The following is an 18528-nucleotide window of genomic DNA, read 5'->3' as shown; positions in this document are numbered from 1 at the left end:
CTGCCGGTGAGCAGCTCCTGATCTAGAGCTAAAGAGTATCATCATGATAGGCGGCTGGATGGATGCCCACTGGACAGTGCCAACCAGAACGAGAAAAAGAAAGAAGAAGAAAAAGGGAAAGGGATGAAGATGTTGCTTACCAGAACACTGAGAGACAGTAGAAACAATCCCGCCAATCCGGCGACCTATGTGATTAGCCAAGGCGACGAGCTGGCGCAGGCTGTTGATTGGCAGCCTGAGCTGACTCAACCCCCCTCGTCCGCGGGCAAATTGGGTCGTTGCGAGAATGAGAGCACCATATCGAAGGAAAGCTCAAGAGAATTGGGGGACCTCAAGGCTTCCATCGTGCAACAACATTGCTTGTTCTTCTCAGACTACTTCTCTACCCACTATCGTCCCCTCGTCAACCACCACCGTTCTTGATGCAGCCATTTTGTGACCATGCACTGCATCCTCTCCCCTGTGAACTGCAACATCCAGTTTCCCTAGTCTCTCGATCCACAATCATGTCAAATCGTCTTTTGTCGTTTGTTGTTCGATTCGTGAAGAGAAGAGAGTCTTGCCTTTCGAAGAAGCAAAGGAAAGCCATGGACTTATGGATGAACATGGTTCATTTGCGTGAAACGAGTTTCGTTTGGTTGATCCAAGGCACCGCCAGTATGCTCGTATAGTCCAAGCTAGGTGTATGGTATACATGCCGTGAAGGTCGTAGGAAATAATAGGAGCTTCCGCTGAGGGTCGTGTAGGGTAAATAAGGAGGACGTTGCCAGAGACTTTGCCCCCTAGAATGAACCAAGGGAGCGGATGCCAGGGAATCCCAGTGCCACGAACGGTGAGCGGCTTTGCACACTCATCATAGTCGAGCCCAAGCCGTAATTAGGAAATGAAATATGAATAAGGAAATTGTGTGGTATGCGTTTCGAGAAAAAGCCGTGCTTAATCAGTAAATCATGCTGGCTGCTGAGCCAGAGCCCGCGGTGTTGATTCGTTTCGTCGTCAGTATTCGTCCCAACTGCAACCATCTCGACTTCTACAAACTGCGGGTCGAGCTCCATGCGAAATACTTCCGCATACGGAGCTTTAAGCGACAGGAGGGATAGGTGCCGCGTTGGTTATATCGACATCAGGAACGCCAGGGACGACGCCGCCGGGGACGCCAGGAACTCCAACAGGAACCCCAACAGGGACGCCAGGCACGCCACCAGGAACTCCCACCGGCATGCCAGGGACACCAGACATCTCACCGCCAACAGCAGCCTTCTGAGGGCAGTCACGCGAAATGTGACCAGCCTCGCCACACTGGTAGCAGGTCTTGCCAGCAGTGTTCAGAGGTCCGCCGTTGGGGGCAGTGCAGTCCCGAGAGATGTGTCCGAGCTTGCCGCAGGCGTAGCACTTCATGGCCTGAGCCTGGCAATCCCGCGCAAAGTGGTTGGGGCCACCGCACTTGTAGCAGGTGGCAGCGCGAGGCCCAGCGAAGCCGCCGCGGCCGCCAAAGCCGCCAGCGTAGCCACCACGTCCGACGGGGGGACCTCCCCGGCCCATGTTGACGCCGGCAGGGTTAGGGCAAGCGCGAGCCAAGTGGCCCGGCTGACCGCAGTTGTAGCAACGGCCGCTGGTCCCGGCGCCGCTCAGGCGCAGGGTGGGGCAATCGGCCTGAACGTGCCCAAGGCCCTGGCAGTGGTAGCACTGCTTAGCCTCGGTGGTGCGAGGCAGAGGGCACTGGTTTGACTCGTGACCTTGTACCAAGTTAGTAAGAATGACCGACGTAAAATGTATTGCAGTGGGGTTGCTGAGATTGTCTTACCTGGCTGCTTGCAGTTATAGCAAAGGCGCTCAGCCGAAGAGCAAACCTCGGCATAGTGGCCAACATTGCCACACTTGTAGCATGCCCGACGCGACAGAGATGACATTGCGACGAGTTTATGAGTCTGTATTGTTCCATCGTCAGCACGGCAGTTAACATAGGCTTGGTCGCCGTCAGTCCATTGGTCAATGACTCGTTTGCAGCGGTGTGGTTTGGGCGGCACATCCGGAGTCGAGGCGGTTTGATCCGATTGAAGCCATTCTTCGATAGTGGTCGCAGGCATGGTTGTCACCAAGTGTCCGGTTGCTTGATAGTTGGATATTGTCGTCGAAGGCTGCAGTCTTCATTGCGCCGGTAGCCCACTGTTGGGGCATGTTATCCAAGGTCATCCCGGTAAACGTATTTATGGGTGAAAGGATGGGCGGAATCAGTGTGGGTGTGGTTGGTGTGTTGTGTGATAGGCGACGGCCGAGGTGTGGCCAAGTACCAATCCCCCACGAGGTGGTTGGAGAAGCAGCATCAAGCAGTGCCAGGCCGCAACCTATCGCACCACACCCCCATCAGACAACGCACTCTCGCACCTACCACACCTCGGGTCCAGAGACATACACCCACACCTCTGGGCCCTTCAGCTCGGAAGCAGGGCAGGGTAGGTATATGTACGGCGGCGGCATGTGGTGCAGAGGACACGGCCCACGTTTTCCAGAACACATGCAGGATGCATGGATTCTGTGTGACCCCGGCGCATATGTCTGATTCTTCGAGTCGGAATAGTTTTATTCCTTCGTCAGACGTTCCGTGTGCTTTTCATCTCCCCAATGTAAGATTCTACCGCATCGCCATGTCGCACACACCACACAATAAATGCGTGCGACATGTTTCGATTCGTTACGGATGGGGTTGGTATGTTGAGCAGCCGAGCCGAGCCATCGTTGCGACAAAGCAAGCGGAGCGCCGCGCGCACGGATGATGCGATGCGCAAGAACCAAAACTTCCGCGGGGTTGTTCGGCCGGGGAGGCAAGGGTTTCTGAGTGGTTTAGAGATGCGCAGCTGCCGAAGAAAGCAGAGAAGAGCCTGGCGCGACAAGTACCACGAGGCAGTAGAGGAATCTTTCCGAATAAAGATGTGTGGGTGACTGTTGAGATTGGTGTTGCTCAAAGTTTTTGTCGCAAGGGTTTTGCCCCTCTATATGCGCCGCAGTGGGTATGACAGAATTGATCCCGAGGTTTGTCGCAATCAAGATATAGACTCGAAATGGACTCTTCTCAAGTGCCCATGCAAATGGCTGTGCTCGTTTTGAGGCGTTGAAACGGACTGGCGCCCACCATCGATCGAACCACAACAGCGAAACAGAGTCCGGCTTGAGGGAAGAAAGAAGAAAAGGCGCAACCGACGGACTGAGGGCGAACCGGATGCGCAGAAAGTTAAAAAAAAGACAGAAAATAGCTCTTACCTGTCACGAAATATAATAAAGCCGTGTGTATTATTCCCTTCAAACTTCTGTCCGCTACTTCGAACAACCTTCTTCTTCCTAGCGACTTCGGCACCGAATCAACCACCGAGAAAGAAAAGTAACGGTTTTTTTTTTTCGTAAAAAGGACGATGTGGGAGGAAAAAGGGAAAGAGCAACTGGAGGGGAGGGATGGGGAAGAAAAGAGGGCAAGAGATGAGCCCAAGTGGGAATTGGAATGGAAACCGGCCGATTCGAGAAATGGAGACGAGAGACCCACGAACCGAACGTGCCAGTCAGCCCGCTTGCTTGGTGACGATGAGCGTGTGTGTGTGTGTGTGTGCTTGTCTTGTCTGTCCTTTCCCTGTGTCTTGTCACCAAAAAAAGCAAACCCCCTTGCAAGCCTGCAAAGCGCCAGGGACGGGGGAGGCCGGGGGAAGGGGAAGGGGGGCCAGATCAAGAAAGGGATTGGTTATTCGAGACAAGCGCCAAAAGCAAAGTACACTGACGCTGGTGGGATTGTGTTTTTCTGTATGTAGCACTGTCAGCCAAAAGAGAGGCCATTCATCATTCCATCAGGCTGGTTCATGTCGGGCCATGGCTAGCTCGATATGCAGCCAAGGGGGGCTCCCGGAGAGTCGAAGGTAGGTAACAGTCTTTCTTTCTTTCTGGTCACAGGTCTACCTCCTGCTTCCTGTAGCTCCAAGGCGCAGGGAAAGGAAACCTGGCCACATTTCCCCGATGCGACGGGTGCATCCAATGCATGAATTTCTGGTAGGTTTCGTTCGTGAGACGGAGAAGATCCGCACGGGCGATTGATTACCCAGGTAGGAGGTATCATTCATGACCTCTTTGCCTCAAACGCACATGGGATGATGTACCGGGCGGAAAAAGACGTATGTTCAGACGATCAAGCTGCCAACCATGGTTGAGTGTACATATGTAGGATGATGTTCCAAGAGGCCTGGTGATGCCCGACTGGGCGGCTCTCACGTCAGGCTGCGTCCAAGGCACCGATTCTATAATTAAACGGGACGTTGATATGTTACTGCTCTTGAAGCAGTTAATGAGTAAGATCACTATTGACTCTGACCAGTTTGCTGCCTGCTTGTGCCTGTCTTTCTGGATGTTCACTGGGATATTGTGACTTGTAAGCTGTGACCATGTCGTGTCGGATATGCATCCACTCTTCTTCAGCTATGTAAGAATAAGAACAAGAAGTCTAGAGCGGTCCGACTCCTCCACGAGTCAAGCAAACCTTGGGTCGGCGACTCGTAACGACACAAGCTGCTTGCTGCTGCCTTCGAGAGGCAACTAGTGAGAAAGGGATGCGCATGCGACCAAATGCTGAGTCCACTCCCCGAGTCGCATTTACTGAATCTCATATCCCGCTGCTTCTGCCCGCCCGAAAACCCCAGGGCGCACGGGGAGGCAGTTCTGGAGGGGGAGGATTCAACACCCTGGGCTAACCCCACACTGAAAGAGAACCGAGATCCTTAGCCCTTGCGCGAGAATGTGGCCCGTGACTCGGATGGAACCTGGGATATTTTCCTACGTGTATGTTGCGAATGGTATGTACTAGATATCGGATTGCTCGTCGTCGCTCATACAACAGGAACTGCCGTCCTTTGTCTTGTACCTGCAATAACGTGAGGCTGGCTGAGAGTTTGCGCTGACAGGACCCCTTCGGCACGTGGGCGTCCAGTTGCAGTTATCCCGCTTCGCGACTGCGTACCGCGCATATGTAATTTATTAGCAAGGCCAATCACAGTTCCGTCGCATGATCCTGCGAACGAATCCTGATAAGTGTCCGAACCAATTCTGTTGGTCCGTCATGACTGCAGCTGAGATGAGAGGTCCGCCCACCTGGATGCGGTCTTCGTTCCGCCGATCATGTCATATTAGTAGAAACGAAGCAACCCAATTCGAAGTTGTCTGTTTGATTACAGCTGGCATGAGAAATCCACGTAGTGAGGTAACCGGATATAGTCCTACAAGAAAATGCCCAAGGGGGCATTACACTGCCTTCTCGAGTTCTCGCTACGTGCATTTGGGTATCTACAATGAATCATACATAACTACATACAAACCAATGATCAATAGCACAATGTCCGAGACGCCTTGCGCCTCTCCTTTGTTAACTAGAGACATAAAACTCCGTAGCCGACTAATACCCAACTATAGGCTCTCCGAGGGTTTTGCCCAGTTCAACTAGGGTTTTCTCATAGACTTTTGCAACGTTCATGTGTAACTCGTCGTCTTCATCATCGTCATCTGGTTCATACGCATCGGGTGGCAGATCCACCGGCTCAGAAGCACTGACATACGGCGGTGTTCGCGCCTGGACAGGCGTGGTCGTTTCGCCTATGCTTGCGTCCCCAACATCATTGTCGTCGTCTTTGTCATCTTCATCCTCGAGTGCAAAGTGGAATTTCCCGTCATTCATCGATGCCTCCATCCCCGTGAGGTTCTCCTTGGAGAAGAGCCTAGAATGCGCAGGGAGTCGCATTCCCGTCTTCCAGCTTGACGAGAGGAGAGTCAGCCGCTGAATTTTGGTCGGGCGATACGGTTTTCTGTCTCTTCGGTGGTGTTTCGGATTCTTCCTTGATCTTCTCTTCCCCTCCAGCCTTTTCGGGGGTCTCGGCTTCGGTTTCGATTCTCTTCCTCTTCTCCCCATGTGGGGTTATTTGTTCGCCTCGGGAAGGCGGCATGTACTCGTCTTCTTCTGGAAGGTAGGTCTCGACCTCGTCGACATTGCTCATTACCACCGCGATCAACAGGCGCGTCTGCTCTGCCAAGCTCTTGCAGCGCACCATGTCGGTCTTTGACATGCCTTTCCGAGTGCCCTGCTCAAAGCCTGGCAGTGTCTCCCCTGTCCGGATATCCTTTCCCGCGAGCAGACTCGCAAAGCAGTGATCTAGCTTTTTGAGCAGGAGAAATGTTGCTGTTGGCGCCGGGTCGAACGCTTCGACGTAATCTGTAAAGGCCAGGGCAATGTTGAGTAGATATGGTATCTGTATGCTAGGTGTTCCAGAGAACCAAAGCACGAATATAACTTCCTCGAGATCGTGGCATACTTCTTCAAAGTTATCGTAGCCTGTGACGGAGTCGGCCGGGTCGGGGATGCCGTGCTTCTTGACGTAGCGCCTCGAGATGTGAAGGAGCCGGCTCTCGGCGTACTTGCGCGCGTAGTCTTCTTTGCGCGAGCCTGGGATAAGGGGTTTTGATCTTGGGTGAGGCAAGCCAGCGGCAGCGCGACTGGATGCTGTGCTGGGGGCTGGCGACGGGAGTGTGGGCGGGACGAAGCCACCCGCGTTGGCGTATCGCGGGGTTTCGGCCATTCTTGGATATGATCGTAATAACACAAACAAGTGTGGATGATGAGGGCAAACGAAGTCGGTGGTGTTCAAGCGACAGGCGGTTGAAATCTCAAGCAGAGAAGAATGCGCCTCGTGCCGTGGAGGGTCTTGATAACATTCCAGCTTCAAAGGTACATGGATGGCAATATCATGATGTGACGCCATTGGATAACAGGAGGGCAACGTTCGGAAATATCCGCCCAAGCCCCGCCTTTCCTCTCGGTACGTACTTTTAGCTCTTTATCGTTATCGACAGCCGCCTTCCATGGAAGTCCGAGCTTGCACTGTCTCCGCTGAATAATGCGAAGCTTTTTTATTGTTCGATTCCATCATCGTCTGTGACAACCGCTACCCACATCCACTCTCCGATCCCACCGTCGCATACGAACCCGAATAACCACGACCGTCTCTCTCTCTCTCTCTCTCTCGCAGTCGCACATCATATCAATACTCACTCCATAATGGCTCCTCAAAGGTCTCTCGGTGGCGGCCGCCGCGCCCTAAGGGCATCTTCGGACAGACCTACGATGCCATCACTTCGCAAGAGAACGCCGCTGTCGTCCGAAGCGTCGCTGTCTTTGGTGTATGAATTTCTCCCAGCCAAATGTCAGCGAAGCACCATTTGCTAATTATATTCTCAGGCTGCCGTCGCTTTCCTGTCGACTTCGTGGGCGGAACTCCTCCTCACCCCGTAAGTCTTTTCGCACCACCTCACCTTGCCTTATATATATCTCTAACCCAGGGTGCAGCGCATAAACGAATACAAACGATAATGGAAACGAGAGATGGTTAGCGGCAACGACACCGACCGCTATTGTACACTATAATGAAAATCGCAACATGTACGATAGATGGATCTGCATTGGAGTCGATACACGAAGAGCTGATAATCGCGGTGCCGCTTTAGGCAGCATTAGGCGGGCACACTCTACTCGATGTGAATGCACAGAACGACTGTCAAGTCTGAACTTGTTTCGAGGACTGCGACCCAAGCGCCTCGCAGATCCAATTGGGTCATGCAATGGAACGGCTCTTCTGAATATACCAATTTTCAGCTCCTAACGGATACTGCCCTTGCAAGTCATAACATGCTAAAGAATTCATATACTAGTATCGGTGTGATACTACCGAGTGGTTGGGTGACGCCTTTGCATGGTACCCGTTGTTGGCTATACGGCGGATTGGTACGAGAGCAAGCGGCTCCAGAAAAGACTTGAACTGCAAGAAAACAACCTGGCTACAAATGTTGAACCCAGGGAGCCAGGGAGCCAGCTATTGATATTATCTGGACGATAAGTTCTGCACGAAGGGACCGCGCAAGCTAAGGGAACTGCGCCAGCATTTCCTCCTCGACAGGGAACCCGTGTGCCAGACCGATTCCGTGGCCTGCAGTTCGGCCTGACCGTGGTGATCCTGTAAATCTCCGGTTGCGCCTCATCGACTAAGGGCCCGGATCAAGGCCTTGCGTCTCTCTCGAAATGATAGCATCTGCGAAAGCATTCGCCACCGATTTTACCCCTATTCAGATTCTCCCTGTCACAGTCGACCTCTTACACTAACACACAATCTTGGCTCCAGTCAATCTATTGGACTTTGGCTTTTGAATAGCCAACTAATTCTACTTCATGCAAGAGTCAATCAGTTTATCATGGACAAATAAGATTCCACAAGCAGCCAAACTGTCGGTCGGTGCATGCTGGTTGTTACAAGACTGCTTACTACGCCGATGACGTAATTGTATATTGTGACTCAGCTTAACTTCATGACGTCCAATGTATTGATTAGGCAGAAGGAATAATAAACAACATCTGGCCAATTACTGTGGTGCAGATCGCTATGATAACTACTTAGATTTCTTCAAGGCCGGAAACCCTTGAGCGCGACTTGTTCTCATTCCAGTATTCCTGTCCGTACGTATACACACTCTGTTCCTCATGATGTGGTCACCACAGGTGGGCCTATGGATGTGCCTCCTGCCAGCGGCAGTGGTACAAGCCAGTTTGAACTACGTCGGCTGCTTCTCTCACCCCCTCGGCCTTGTCGACATTGGCCCAAACATGTACCAGTCCCGGGGGCTGTGCGCCCAAAGGTGTACCCAGATCGACCAGTGGGTCGTCGGGCTCACCAATGGCACAAACTGCCTATGCGGGAGCCGCGTGCCCTCAACCCACTACCTCGTTGACGACGGTGATTGTAATAGTCCCTGTGCCGGGTACGCCATGGAATCGTGTAAGTGGGCAAGCACTATAGCCTGTCCGGCCCCGACGATTTATGCACGGCGATACAGTTTGTTTCTTGGCTAACGATTGTCTGTTCCACTTACGTAGGCGGAGGTAGGGGTTATATTAGTGTATTGATACGCGATATCGAGCTACTACAGCAGCAGCGAGCCACGGACTCGGCGAGTATGTCTGAGAAGGTGCCGGGGAATCGACAGGTACAGATTGGAAGCATCTAGAACCAACTAAACAAAGAAGGGCCAGGCGAAGGTGCTGGGTCCATCAGACACTGCTTGCTTTTAGTATCGTGGGTTGTAAAGTACTTTTGAAGCACGATACGAGCACCCAGACCCAGTCACGATCCTCGGCAGAGGCTCTTCGTCCCTTGCGGCGATGTTTTTTTGTACATCTGAGATCAAAAGTCATCATAGCCCCGAGAAGCATCTACAGGGACCGAAGATCGCAGCAGAAGTATCACTTCGTTATTCACTAGTGCTACTAGAGGTTTTGTGTCAAGTACTCAATGAGAAATTGGGCACAGCCTGTTAACAGAATCGCCATCCGCTCTCTGTACTATCTGCAGATGCTATTCTTAGGGCCTATAGAATCCATCTTGCATAACTAACCGTGTAGAACTCCTGGAGTAGTACCACGTATAAGTAGGGCATTGCCTAGCTTTCTTCGAAATCAAGCCTGGAAGCTCTTCTTTTCCTTCAAACGTGCCACCTGGGTGGCAGCCGCAGTCGCGGCAGCAGCAGCAGGACTATCGACTTCGGGAGGGATGGATCCCGTAAGGGAGGTTCCATGCGGGCACTTGTCGGCGACGCGGTCGAAGCATTTCATGAAGCCATCGGCATTGACCAGAAGAAGATCTTAAGATTTTAACTCATTAGCTAGTCTTCTCCCTTCATCGTACTTTGTGGCCCTGTCCACCCACGGAGGATTGGCCTTTGCGTATGGTTGGGTGCGCAATCAAAAAGAATTTCCCACTTACTTGTCTCGATCTGGGGTTGCATGAACCGGTGTCCCGGGTCGATATCGCAGTTGCAGTGCAACACGGTGTTGGTCCAGTAGCAGTCATTGCAGGAGCCACTGAAGCCGCCACTGTCACGATATTAGTGTGGTGTATGCAAGCAGTCGGTCGCTTCTTGATCACTTACTCCTCCCGGGGTGTGATCGCACCCTTATTGTTGGCGTAACATTTGTCGAGATCCTTTTCGGTCCGGTCAGTGGGAGAAAGGTAAACACAAGATCGAGTTCTCGTAAAATTGAAGTTTGCTATCAAAGGAATCGCAGCTGCTCCTGAAACGGACTCGATAGCCAGATAGAGGTGCAGGGGGGAGGGGGGAGGGGGCCATTGGGGAGTTTACTCACGAGAATGCTGCACTGCCAAGTCTTGTCAGGCTTGGGGCAGTTGGCAATGGCGGAGTACTTGTCCCATTGCTTTGCAGTTAAGCGAGGATGTTAGTTCGCGTGTTCTTCTCACAGTCGTGTTAAAGGGTTCCTCGAGGTCGACCTACCTGAATCGTCTCGCACTGGCCGTCATCGGCGTAGTGAGGGAAGTCAGCGACAGCACACATGAGGAGTGTGAGCATGGCAAGAAGTTGAGTGAACACCTTCATCTTGGCGATTAGTAGGCTTGGTATCTAATCAGTACGTTTTGGAGGCTGCAAAGGTTCGTTGGTGATTGGAGTATCCGGAAACTGGAGTGGAAGTCGAGTAGAAAGGGTGGAGGAAACGGCTTATTTGCAAAGTAGGAGGGAGAATAGTTGTTTCTGGTGAAGTAAAGTGGTTTTTATAACACGAGGGGAGGGAATTTATAGCAAGGAAAAACATGTGAATACATAGGCAAGGCAGCCATACCATGATCAGGTGAACACAAGCATTTTATCATCTATTATCACGGCGATGAGGAAGGCACTGGCAAAAGCTCATCAGAATTAGTACTATATTAACTTGCGATCACTCTGACTTTTGGTCTACGCTGAGCTCAGAAGCCAGGCTCCCATGTGCATATATTCATATGCCATTGCATTCAATTGCTTTCCTACATGAATGATAGAATGGGACGCCTTCGTCACCTTCACCCTCTTCCCACAGTCTGCAGGCAGCCATAGTAGCATCCGAGATCTCAACACTCGACGCCGCCCCTCAGGAAGCAGCGCATGTTGCCATTCGCATTCTGAATGTCATTGTCTAACCGGACGAGCGATTAGTTGGTACATAATCCTCGAAATACGTTCATGGCGAGTAAAAGTTTAGACTTACCCGTGTCGATGCTGGTGGTATGGGTGATGGTCGGAACCGAGGAATTGATTTCACAGTCACACGTCAGAATAGTGCCCGACATCTGGCAGTTACGGCAAGTACTGCCAAATCCCCCGCTAGAATCCATGTTAACTGACTTGTCTCACCCCCCCTAGTGAATATTCGGATGAAGGACAGAGGCTGGGGCTAATCACTTACTCCTGTTGTGCCACGAGATTGCCGTTTTGGTTGGCGTAGCACTTGTTTAGATCCTTTGTACCTGGTCAGCGGCAACCACAAAACCCTCTAGTTGGAACGTGCTCCTCCATTATCCGAGACGAATGATTGTATTTGAAGTGCTGTATAGGGTGTCGATAGACGGTATTTACTCACCATGAGGCTGCAAAGGTAGAGCTTGTCGGGCTGGTAAACAGGGCAAGAGGCTTTGACGGAAGGACCGTCGACCAGCTGTCGAGACGAAGAGGTTAGTGGGAAATGTGTGCCTCCTCAACAAGCTTGTGCCTCTCAGGAACCGAATTACCTGAGTGCCGACACATTGCAAGTCTCCAGGAGCAGCATAGGGAGGGTAGGCAGCCTCGCACAGGACAAATGCCAGGAAGGCAAGGATCTGAGTGAACATCTTCATTCTGGCGGTTGTTTGGGTATGCGAACGATGTGTTGTTTCAAGGTACGTGTGGTAGAAGACAGTTGCACTTCGGGTTGGAGATGGTGCTGAGGATGATGATTGTTACAGGATCAGCATGAAGAGGTGTTGCTTGCTTAAAAAGAGGAGAAGAAGACCTCCTGGATGCAAGGGTGCTCTGCACGAGGGAGGTGAGTATACCATGGTACTGCGTGACTGTTAGAAGATACAAGCATAGGGCCGTTGACAAATGGTGTTTCGAGTATGAGAAAGAGTAACTATGGATCATCCTGAAGCCGCCTGAAAACGCATGAGAAATAAAGCACCATGTGCTACAACATTTGCGATTTCTTGGACTTGAAAAGCACATCACAGACGTGACTTGACCGTGATTGCATCTTCCACATTCTGTAGTACCCCTAAGCCTTTGCAACGTCTTATGGTGGCCCCTTTACCCCGACAGATACGTGGTAAGTTTGGCCCGGGAGACTAATGTTTGATCTATTGCCCCAATAATTCACTCCATTTCTTATCTTGAGACTTGTCCAAACCAGACATGTTGAATAGGCGGAGATGGGATTTGGGAAGGATCTAGTCATGGCGAGGCCCAAGAAGAATACATTTACGTCCCTCACCTTCGAATGAGGGCCTTATCTGGGAGGCAAAGTTGGATTTGCTACTTCTACTCTTTGGTAGGTATCAAATTCAGTTTCGAGACTACGTACCGGGCTCGGAAGTCCGTCGCCGAACTCTTGTGAGTCATTATCGCCGGGCCCCGCTTAGTTGCTCCGGCAGGCATCTTCACAAGTGGAGACATGGAAGGCAGCCACACACCTACCACACATATAAGACCTTGTATTAGGCATCCCGAAACCAATCCTTACTCAAGTGATTGCTGTTTTCATAAACCAAACCATGTCGTCTTCTTCTCACTTAGGCGATGCTGCTAAGCTGAGAGCTGTGGGCTGGATTGGCCTGGGTAGTATGGGAAGCGCCATGGCGAAGAACATGCAGAGGCACCTCACCACAGCTGGGAAGCACCAGCCACCCCTTCGCGTGTATAATCGCACTGCATCGCGGTGTGTGGCCTTGGAAGAGTTGGGTGCCAAGAAGTGCGAGTCTATTGCCGAACTGGCACGCGACAGCGACGTTGTGTTCATATCCGTGAGTCGGCTTACAAGGCCATCCTGGGCTCGAGAGAGGGGGGGAGAGAGAAAAGTAGACAGCGATTCTAACCATACTTACTTTGTCTAATCAGTCAAGCGCCGATGATGCGGTCCGATCCATCGTGGAGCAGATCATCAAGTCTGGTGATGTGGGGGGCAAGGTAGTTGTGGACACGACGACCGTCCATCCCGATACGACGCAGGCCGTGGCAGCAACGCTCGCATCAAAGGGGGCGCACTTTGCGGCTATGCCTGTGTTCGGAGCCACACCAGTTGCCGAAGCCGGGCAGCTCTTGGCTGGGTTCGCTGGGTCAAGTGTTGCGTTGGTTGCCGTGTCGCCATTGCTAAAAGGGGTGATTGCGCGAGAGGTCTTGGTTGTTGGGCAGGAACCCGAGAAAGCCAGTCTTCTCAAGACAACAGGGTAAGTTAAGAGAGAGTGAGATAGAGAGAGTTTTTCTTTTACCAGAAACGGCCAGCAAAGGGAGAAGGAGGGGGATAATCGCAAGCTAGAGATTGGAATTTGTCGACTGACGAGCCGGAATACCTAGGAATCTGCTCATGGCGTCGTTGATGCAAGTCATCGCGGAAGCGCACGTTTTCGCTGCCAAGACGGGACTGCCGGAGGCCACCTTGGAGCGTCTGCTGGAGCTCAATTTCGGGGCAGTAATGCACTCAGACTCAGTCCGCATGACTGCGGGCGTCTACTGCCCCGGACCAGACCAGAAACCGTGGTCCGACCTGCAGTTGGCGATAAAGGACGTGGGGCACGGTGTCGAGATTGCCGAGCGTGAGGGCGTCAGCTTACACGTTGGACAGAGAGCTCTGGAGAACTTGAAGAAGGCCAATGTATGGAGGGAGAGCTCCGAGGGAGGTGGACGAAGCCTGGACTCCAGCGGCGTCTTTGGGGTGGTGAGGCAGGAGAGTGGACTCGGGTTCCGAACTGAGTTCGTGAAAGCACGAGATGATGGTGTTGCTGCTGGGGAGTAAAAAGAAACATCCGGTTGTTATAGACGAGTATCTATACCAGCGTCACCTCGTTAGTATTATGGACGGGGCCAATTGGAGCTGGAATGAGCAGGATCGAACCCATCCCAGACGGTTGGGCTGGTGATGATGCCGCTTCGGTGAGTCGGAGCTTTTGTCTTCTGCTTCTGTTGGACTGGCTTTTTGGTGTGAGTGGCTTGCAGCTCTGCCCAAGCTCTAAAATGCGCCATTGGCTCGGCGGGCCATTTTCTGCTGCCTACGTGTAAGCCCCTCAGCGTTTGCGTTTGCGTTTACGTGCCCGACAATCCATGAGGTACTGATTACACCTAGTCGAGGCAAGGAATGTCCAGCGACCCTGTCTTCGCAGAGCAATGCGGGGTCTTGCCAACTGAAGTCCGTTCCTCCATCGATTTCGATTCGTCCATCTTTTGATCACGAGGGGTTGTTCCTTCGTCCCATCCAAGCTTCACCAATTGAAGTCGGGGATATATGTCCAACGAGGAGCCCTTTCGCAACCCAACCCCCGAATTGTCCATACATATCTCTGTTCCTTTGTAGGAGAGCGTCTGGTGACGCGCGCTGAAAAGGACGAAGCAAGCAGCACACTCGCTACGCGTCCGACTCGGGCGAAAAGATGGCGTCGTCTCACCCCGCCATGTCCGCGACCACGTTCCCCGCCTTGTCGTCGCTGACCTACGAGCAGCTGCAGCAGCTGTACGTCAAGAACAAGGCCGAGCTCACCAAGCACGTCAACGAGGCCGTCGGCGTTGAGGAGAAGTTCTACGGTGGCCACGACTGGTTCGTGCGCTGGTGGGAGTCGCCGCCGCATCTGCAGCAGGCCCAGCAACAACATCACCAGCAGCCCGGCAGTGACATCGTATCTTTCGGCAGCAGCCTGTACCAGGACCACAATGGGTTGGAACACCAGTCCATCCCGTCCTCGGAGCAGTCCGAGGCCGTCAACATGGTCAAGAACCGCTTCCGCCGCCGTCTCCAGCGCTTCAACTGGGTCACGGGCCCCCACCACCAGCCAGACCTCGAGCGCGTCCTCGAGGGCTCGGGCTTCTCGTGCCTGGAGGCGGAGCCCATTATGTGCGCGGACCTGACAAACACTTCTGTCCTTGAGAACCACAGCATTGTTCCTTCTGCCACTTCCTTCTCCGCCGCCTCCTCCTCTTCTTCTCAGCCACCTGTCGTCGATGTAACTGGTGTCCACAGCACCCCCAGCGACGGCCGTTGCCGCTGCTGTTTGGCCTGCCTGAGGGCATTGTCATCGAGCCCATCAGCTCGCTGGGCATCATTGGCTGGGTGAGCACATGGGCGCACGGCGCGCCCGAGTGCGACGTGCTGCACTGGACCAAGGTGTACGCGCGCGTGGCTACATCGGTCTCACGGGAGCAGTTCCGCATGTTTGCGGCGCGCCGGGGGAATGAGTGCATAGGCACGGGGTACCTACACTGCCACTCGGGCATCGCCTCGATCCACTCTTTGTTTGTTAACCCGGAATACCGACGCCAGGGCATCGGCAAGGCCCTCGCCGCCTACGCCATGCACGACGCCCGTGCCCTGGGCTACCAGGTTGCCACTCTCACCGCGTCGGGATCCGCGATGGGCCTGCTGACCAAGCTCGGCTTCAAGGAGTTCGGCATCGTCAAGCTTCACACGTGGTACCCGGCCCTGGCCGACAGTTCGTCGGGTACCCCGCGCAAAACGGTAATACGGGGAAAGAGGGGTGGACAGCAGCAGCAGAATCAACACCAACAACAAGCGGCCGTCAAGTATAAGGAAAAGGATATCGTTAAAACGACCGAGGAGATGGAGAAGCTCAAGATCCAGGAAGCCGAGGAGCTGGAGAAGCTTAAGATCAAGGAGGCTGAGGAAGAGGGCTGGGAGTTGGTGTAAGGAGAGAGGGACAGAGGGACAGAGAGACAGAAAGGGGAATCTGGAAACACACTCGGCGTTTATGAAGGCTTTCTTCTCATCTTTAGCCTGGCAAACAGGGAGAGGAAACACCCATGAAGCATGATGACACGAACTTTGCAAGGGTTTCTCGCGGGCTTTATCGGAATTTATTACCTCAGACGGGAACACGATAACCGAATTCGGGACGGACGAGCCTTAAAATGGGTAAGAAGAATAAGAAGTTCCCTTCTTGATATTATTAGGTTGTTGGTTCATTAAAGGTGGTGCTATATCTCGTTACATATGGTCGTTCATAATCATTAAAAGGCTTTCTGTGCTCTGCTGCAGATCATCGTTCAAACAATGGCGAATCATGATATCTTCAGTCAGTCAAGCCTATCATCTCTTTAGACCTGCTTCTCCATGTGGGTGATGGCGATCTGGTCTCGGTACTTCTGCGCCATGGCCGGGTCAACGTGCTCCTCAAACACGTTGATCTCCGTCGTGGCGAACTTGCGCGCGCTGATGCCCTTCTCGAACAGGAGGTCGAGCTCGGCGAAGGAGCGGCCCGTGGGCTCAGGGATACGGAAGTAGGAGTACACGAGGCACAAGAAGCAGATCCCGGCCTGTCAAAGTTCGAGTCAGTCAGGTTGTCTGTAATAAGGAGATGGGGCCATATGGGTTCAGAGGAAGCTTACCCAGAAGAAGCCGGCAAAGTTGCTCCAGTTCCAGGCGCCGGGGTTAAGCATGTATGGGGTGAGCACTCCGCAGATGATAGCGACGACATTGCTGTTTATTGGGTTAGTGATTGATTTGGAAAGGAGCGCAAGGTCGGAAAAATGCTGGCTTACTATAGGACACGACCCAGGACGACGGTCTTGATCTGCAGACGTCTGGTGGAGATCTCGGCCACGAGGGAATAGCAGACCGTGCCCACGGTCAGCTGGTAGCCCAGGGCCCAGACCAACATGATGCTACCGGTGGCCATGGAGCCAGCCTGCTTGTCAGGGGCGAGCCCCAGGAAGCCGAGGACCAAGAGCATGCAGAAGAGGAAGCTGAGGCCGTAGAGGTAGAGGCTGCGGCGGCCGATGCCCATGGTGATCAGGGTCCAGGTGCCAAAGACGCCGACGCAGTTGATGGCGTACTGGCCCAGGGCGAAGGAGTAGGCCTTGTCGGCCGCCATGCCGGCCTGCTCGAGGAAGTAGGTCGAGTAGTTGGAGAAAGAGTTGCCGCTAAGGTTTTGGATGGCCCAGGCCATGCACACAATCTCGGTGCGGCGTAGGTCAGTGCCCCTGAAGCAGTCCAGATAACTGGCCCCTTTGGTGATCTTGGCTTCCAGGGCTGTCGTGTGCACCATCATGGCCACCGTCTCGTCGGCGTCGAAGTCGGAGTCCTGGCGCTTGGAGGTCAGGCGGAGCAGCGACCGCTTGGCGTCTTCGAGCTTGCCCTTGCGGACGAGCCACCAGGGCGACTCGGGCGCGAAGTAGATGCCCACGATCAGGGGGCGGGCCACATCCACTGCAGGGCGTATGGGATGCGGTAGGCCCACTCGTCGGTGCGCCAGAGGTTGCCCATGATGACGCCGATGCCGATCTCCTGGCCGATGCCCCAGCAGATGTTGATGTAGGTGGTCAGATAGCCGCGCAGTGCAACGGGGCAGACCTCGGAGGCGTACGTGATGGTAATGGTCTGGAAGACACCCCAGGGGATGCCGCACAGGATCTCGGCCACCTGCAGCGCCACGACGTTCTGGGCCGTGAAGAAGATGGAAGTGAAGGCGATGACCAGACATAAACACGCGATGACGGTGTAGCGGTAGCCAAAGCGCTCCGAGACCCAGCCGTTGATCAGCAACCCGATGATCTCGCCCACGGTGGCACCGTTGCTGAGCCCGGACTGCCACGCCGCGGGCACCTGGTAGGTGCCGTCGGGCAGCTGCTCGCCGTACTTCTTGTTGAACTGCTGGAAGGCGTAAAAGTTGTTGACAAGGGAGACGTCGTAGCCCTCCATGACGATGCAGGTGGAGATGAGGACGCTCCAGGCGATGGCCTTGGGGTAGAGCTTGATGCCCTGCCACAGGCTCATCGAGTGCTCCTTCTCCGTGGCCAGCTTCGCGTCCCGGATCAGGTCGCTCATGGGCCTGGCCTCGGAGTCGGAATACTGTTTTTTCTCCTCCTCGGCCGAAGGGTAAGGGCTGCGGCCCTCCAGGATGGCATCTTGCTTGGTGGGAATGGAAGAAGCCATGGTGTTTCGCGTCTCGCGAGCGCAATTCCCCGCACAGTTCACCGCAGTCTTGCTTTCAGTCAGCACGACCTGAGTAGCTCTTTGACGGCACGACTCTAGAGGGACTGGTTGCTGATGTCGCTACGCGAGCAAGAAAGAGCAAGTAGATCAACAGGGCGATGTGGGGTGTGGTTGTCGCGACTCGTCCCAAGGTCACACATGGACAGGAGAAGCAAAAGGTGAGGACGGAGGACACGAAAACAGCAACGAGCAAGAGCGTGTCCAGTTTTGGGGAGTACGGATTACGCGGCTACGCTAGAAAGCAGTCGAAATTTCAAATGGGCTTGTGCCGGGTCGAATCCATTCATTCTTAGCATTCTCCACCTTCTTGCTCTAAGCGGTGTCGCGTCTGGTGGGGAAAGACAGGACTGGCGATGCTCTTGGGCTTGCAAGAGGGCATCGAGGGCATCGGCAGATGCTATACTCTCGCTGTATACCGAAACCCGTCGACCAAAATCCGGGGTAACGGC

General features: G+C 53.6%; 7 protein-coding genes across 7 annotated transcripts; 2 read left to right on the top strand and 5 right to left on the bottom strand.

The window, feature by feature from the left end:
* Nucleotides 1–1080: 1080 nt before the first annotated feature.
* Nucleotides 1081–1910, bottom strand: PG998_004917 (zinc finger protein gis2 protein; the record flags this gene model as incomplete). The annotated part of the gene is made up of 2 exons (XM_066871735.1): nucleotides 1081–1736; nucleotides 1805–1910. The coding sequence occupies 2 exons, from the start codon at nucleotides 1908–1910 to the stop codon at nucleotides 1081–1083; spliced, it is 762 nt and encodes a 253-aa protein (XP_066731832.1).
* Nucleotides 1911–5422: 3512 nt separating this feature from the next.
* Nucleotides 5423–6596, bottom strand: PG998_004916 (Conserved hypothetical- protein; the record flags this gene model as incomplete). Its single annotated transcript, XM_066871734.1, has 2 exons — nucleotides 5423–5728; nucleotides 5784–6596. 2 exons carry the CDS (start codon nucleotides 6594–6596, stop codon nucleotides 5423–5425), a joined length of 1119 nt encoding a protein of 372 aa, XP_066731831.1.
* A 2924-nt stretch (nucleotides 6597–9520) lies between these two features.
* PG998_004915 (uncharacterized protein) lies at nucleotides 9521–10455 on the bottom strand (the record flags this gene model as incomplete). The annotated part of the gene is made up of 5 exons (XM_066871733.1): nucleotides 9521–9705; nucleotides 9828–9937; nucleotides 9994–10046; nucleotides 10208–10276; nucleotides 10354–10455. 5 exons carry the CDS (start codon nucleotides 10453–10455, stop codon nucleotides 9521–9523), a joined length of 519 nt encoding a protein of 172 aa, XP_066731830.1.
* Nucleotides 10456–11295: 840 nt separating this feature from the next.
* PG998_004914 (uncharacterized protein) lies at nucleotides 11296–11726 on the bottom strand (the record flags this gene model as incomplete). The annotated part of the gene is made up of 3 exons (XM_066871732.1): nucleotides 11296–11352; nucleotides 11474–11548; nucleotides 11622–11726. The coding sequence occupies 3 exons, from the start codon at nucleotides 11724–11726 to the stop codon at nucleotides 11296–11298; spliced, it is 237 nt and encodes a 78-aa protein (XP_066731829.1).
* Nucleotides 11727–12638: 912 nt separating this feature from the next.
* On the top strand, nucleotides 12639–13876 carry PG998_004913 (NAD(P)-binding protein; the record flags this gene model as incomplete). The annotated part of the gene is made up of 3 exons (XM_066871731.1): nucleotides 12639–12887; nucleotides 12982–13310; nucleotides 13438–13876. 3 exons carry the CDS (start codon nucleotides 12639–12641, stop codon nucleotides 13874–13876), a joined length of 1017 nt encoding a protein of 338 aa, XP_066731828.1.
* A 631-nt stretch (nucleotides 13877–14507) lies between these two features.
* PG998_004912 (acyl-CoA N-acyltransferase) lies at nucleotides 14508–15775 on the top strand (the record flags this gene model as incomplete). The annotated part of the gene is made up of 2 exons (XM_066871730.1): nucleotides 14508–15011; nucleotides 15101–15775. The coding sequence occupies 2 exons, from the start codon at nucleotides 14508–14510 to the stop codon at nucleotides 15773–15775; spliced, it is 1179 nt and encodes a 392-aa protein (XP_066731827.1).
* A 407-nt stretch (nucleotides 15776–16182) lies between these two features.
* PG998_004911 (uncharacterized protein) lies at nucleotides 16183–18019 on the bottom strand (the record flags this gene model as incomplete). The annotated part of the gene is made up of 4 exons (XM_066871729.1): nucleotides 16183–16401; nucleotides 16474–16564; nucleotides 16627–17293; nucleotides 17314–18019. The coding sequence occupies 4 exons, from the start codon at nucleotides 18017–18019 to the stop codon at nucleotides 16183–16185; spliced, it is 1683 nt and encodes a 560-aa protein (XP_066731826.1).
* Nucleotides 18020–18528: the final 509 nt, after the last annotated feature.

Source organism: Apiospora kogelbergensis (assembly GCF_038363985.1).
Source record: "Apiospora kogelbergensis strain CBS 113332 chromosome Unknown utg000003l_segment0_segment0, whole genome shotgun sequence".
Taxonomy (NCBI): domain Eukaryota; kingdom Fungi; phylum Ascomycota; class Sordariomycetes; order Amphisphaeriales; family Apiosporaceae; genus Apiospora; species Apiospora kogelbergensis.
The sequence above is the reverse complement of the archived record's forward strand: the minus strand, read 5'-3'. Positions and strand labels throughout refer to the sequence as shown.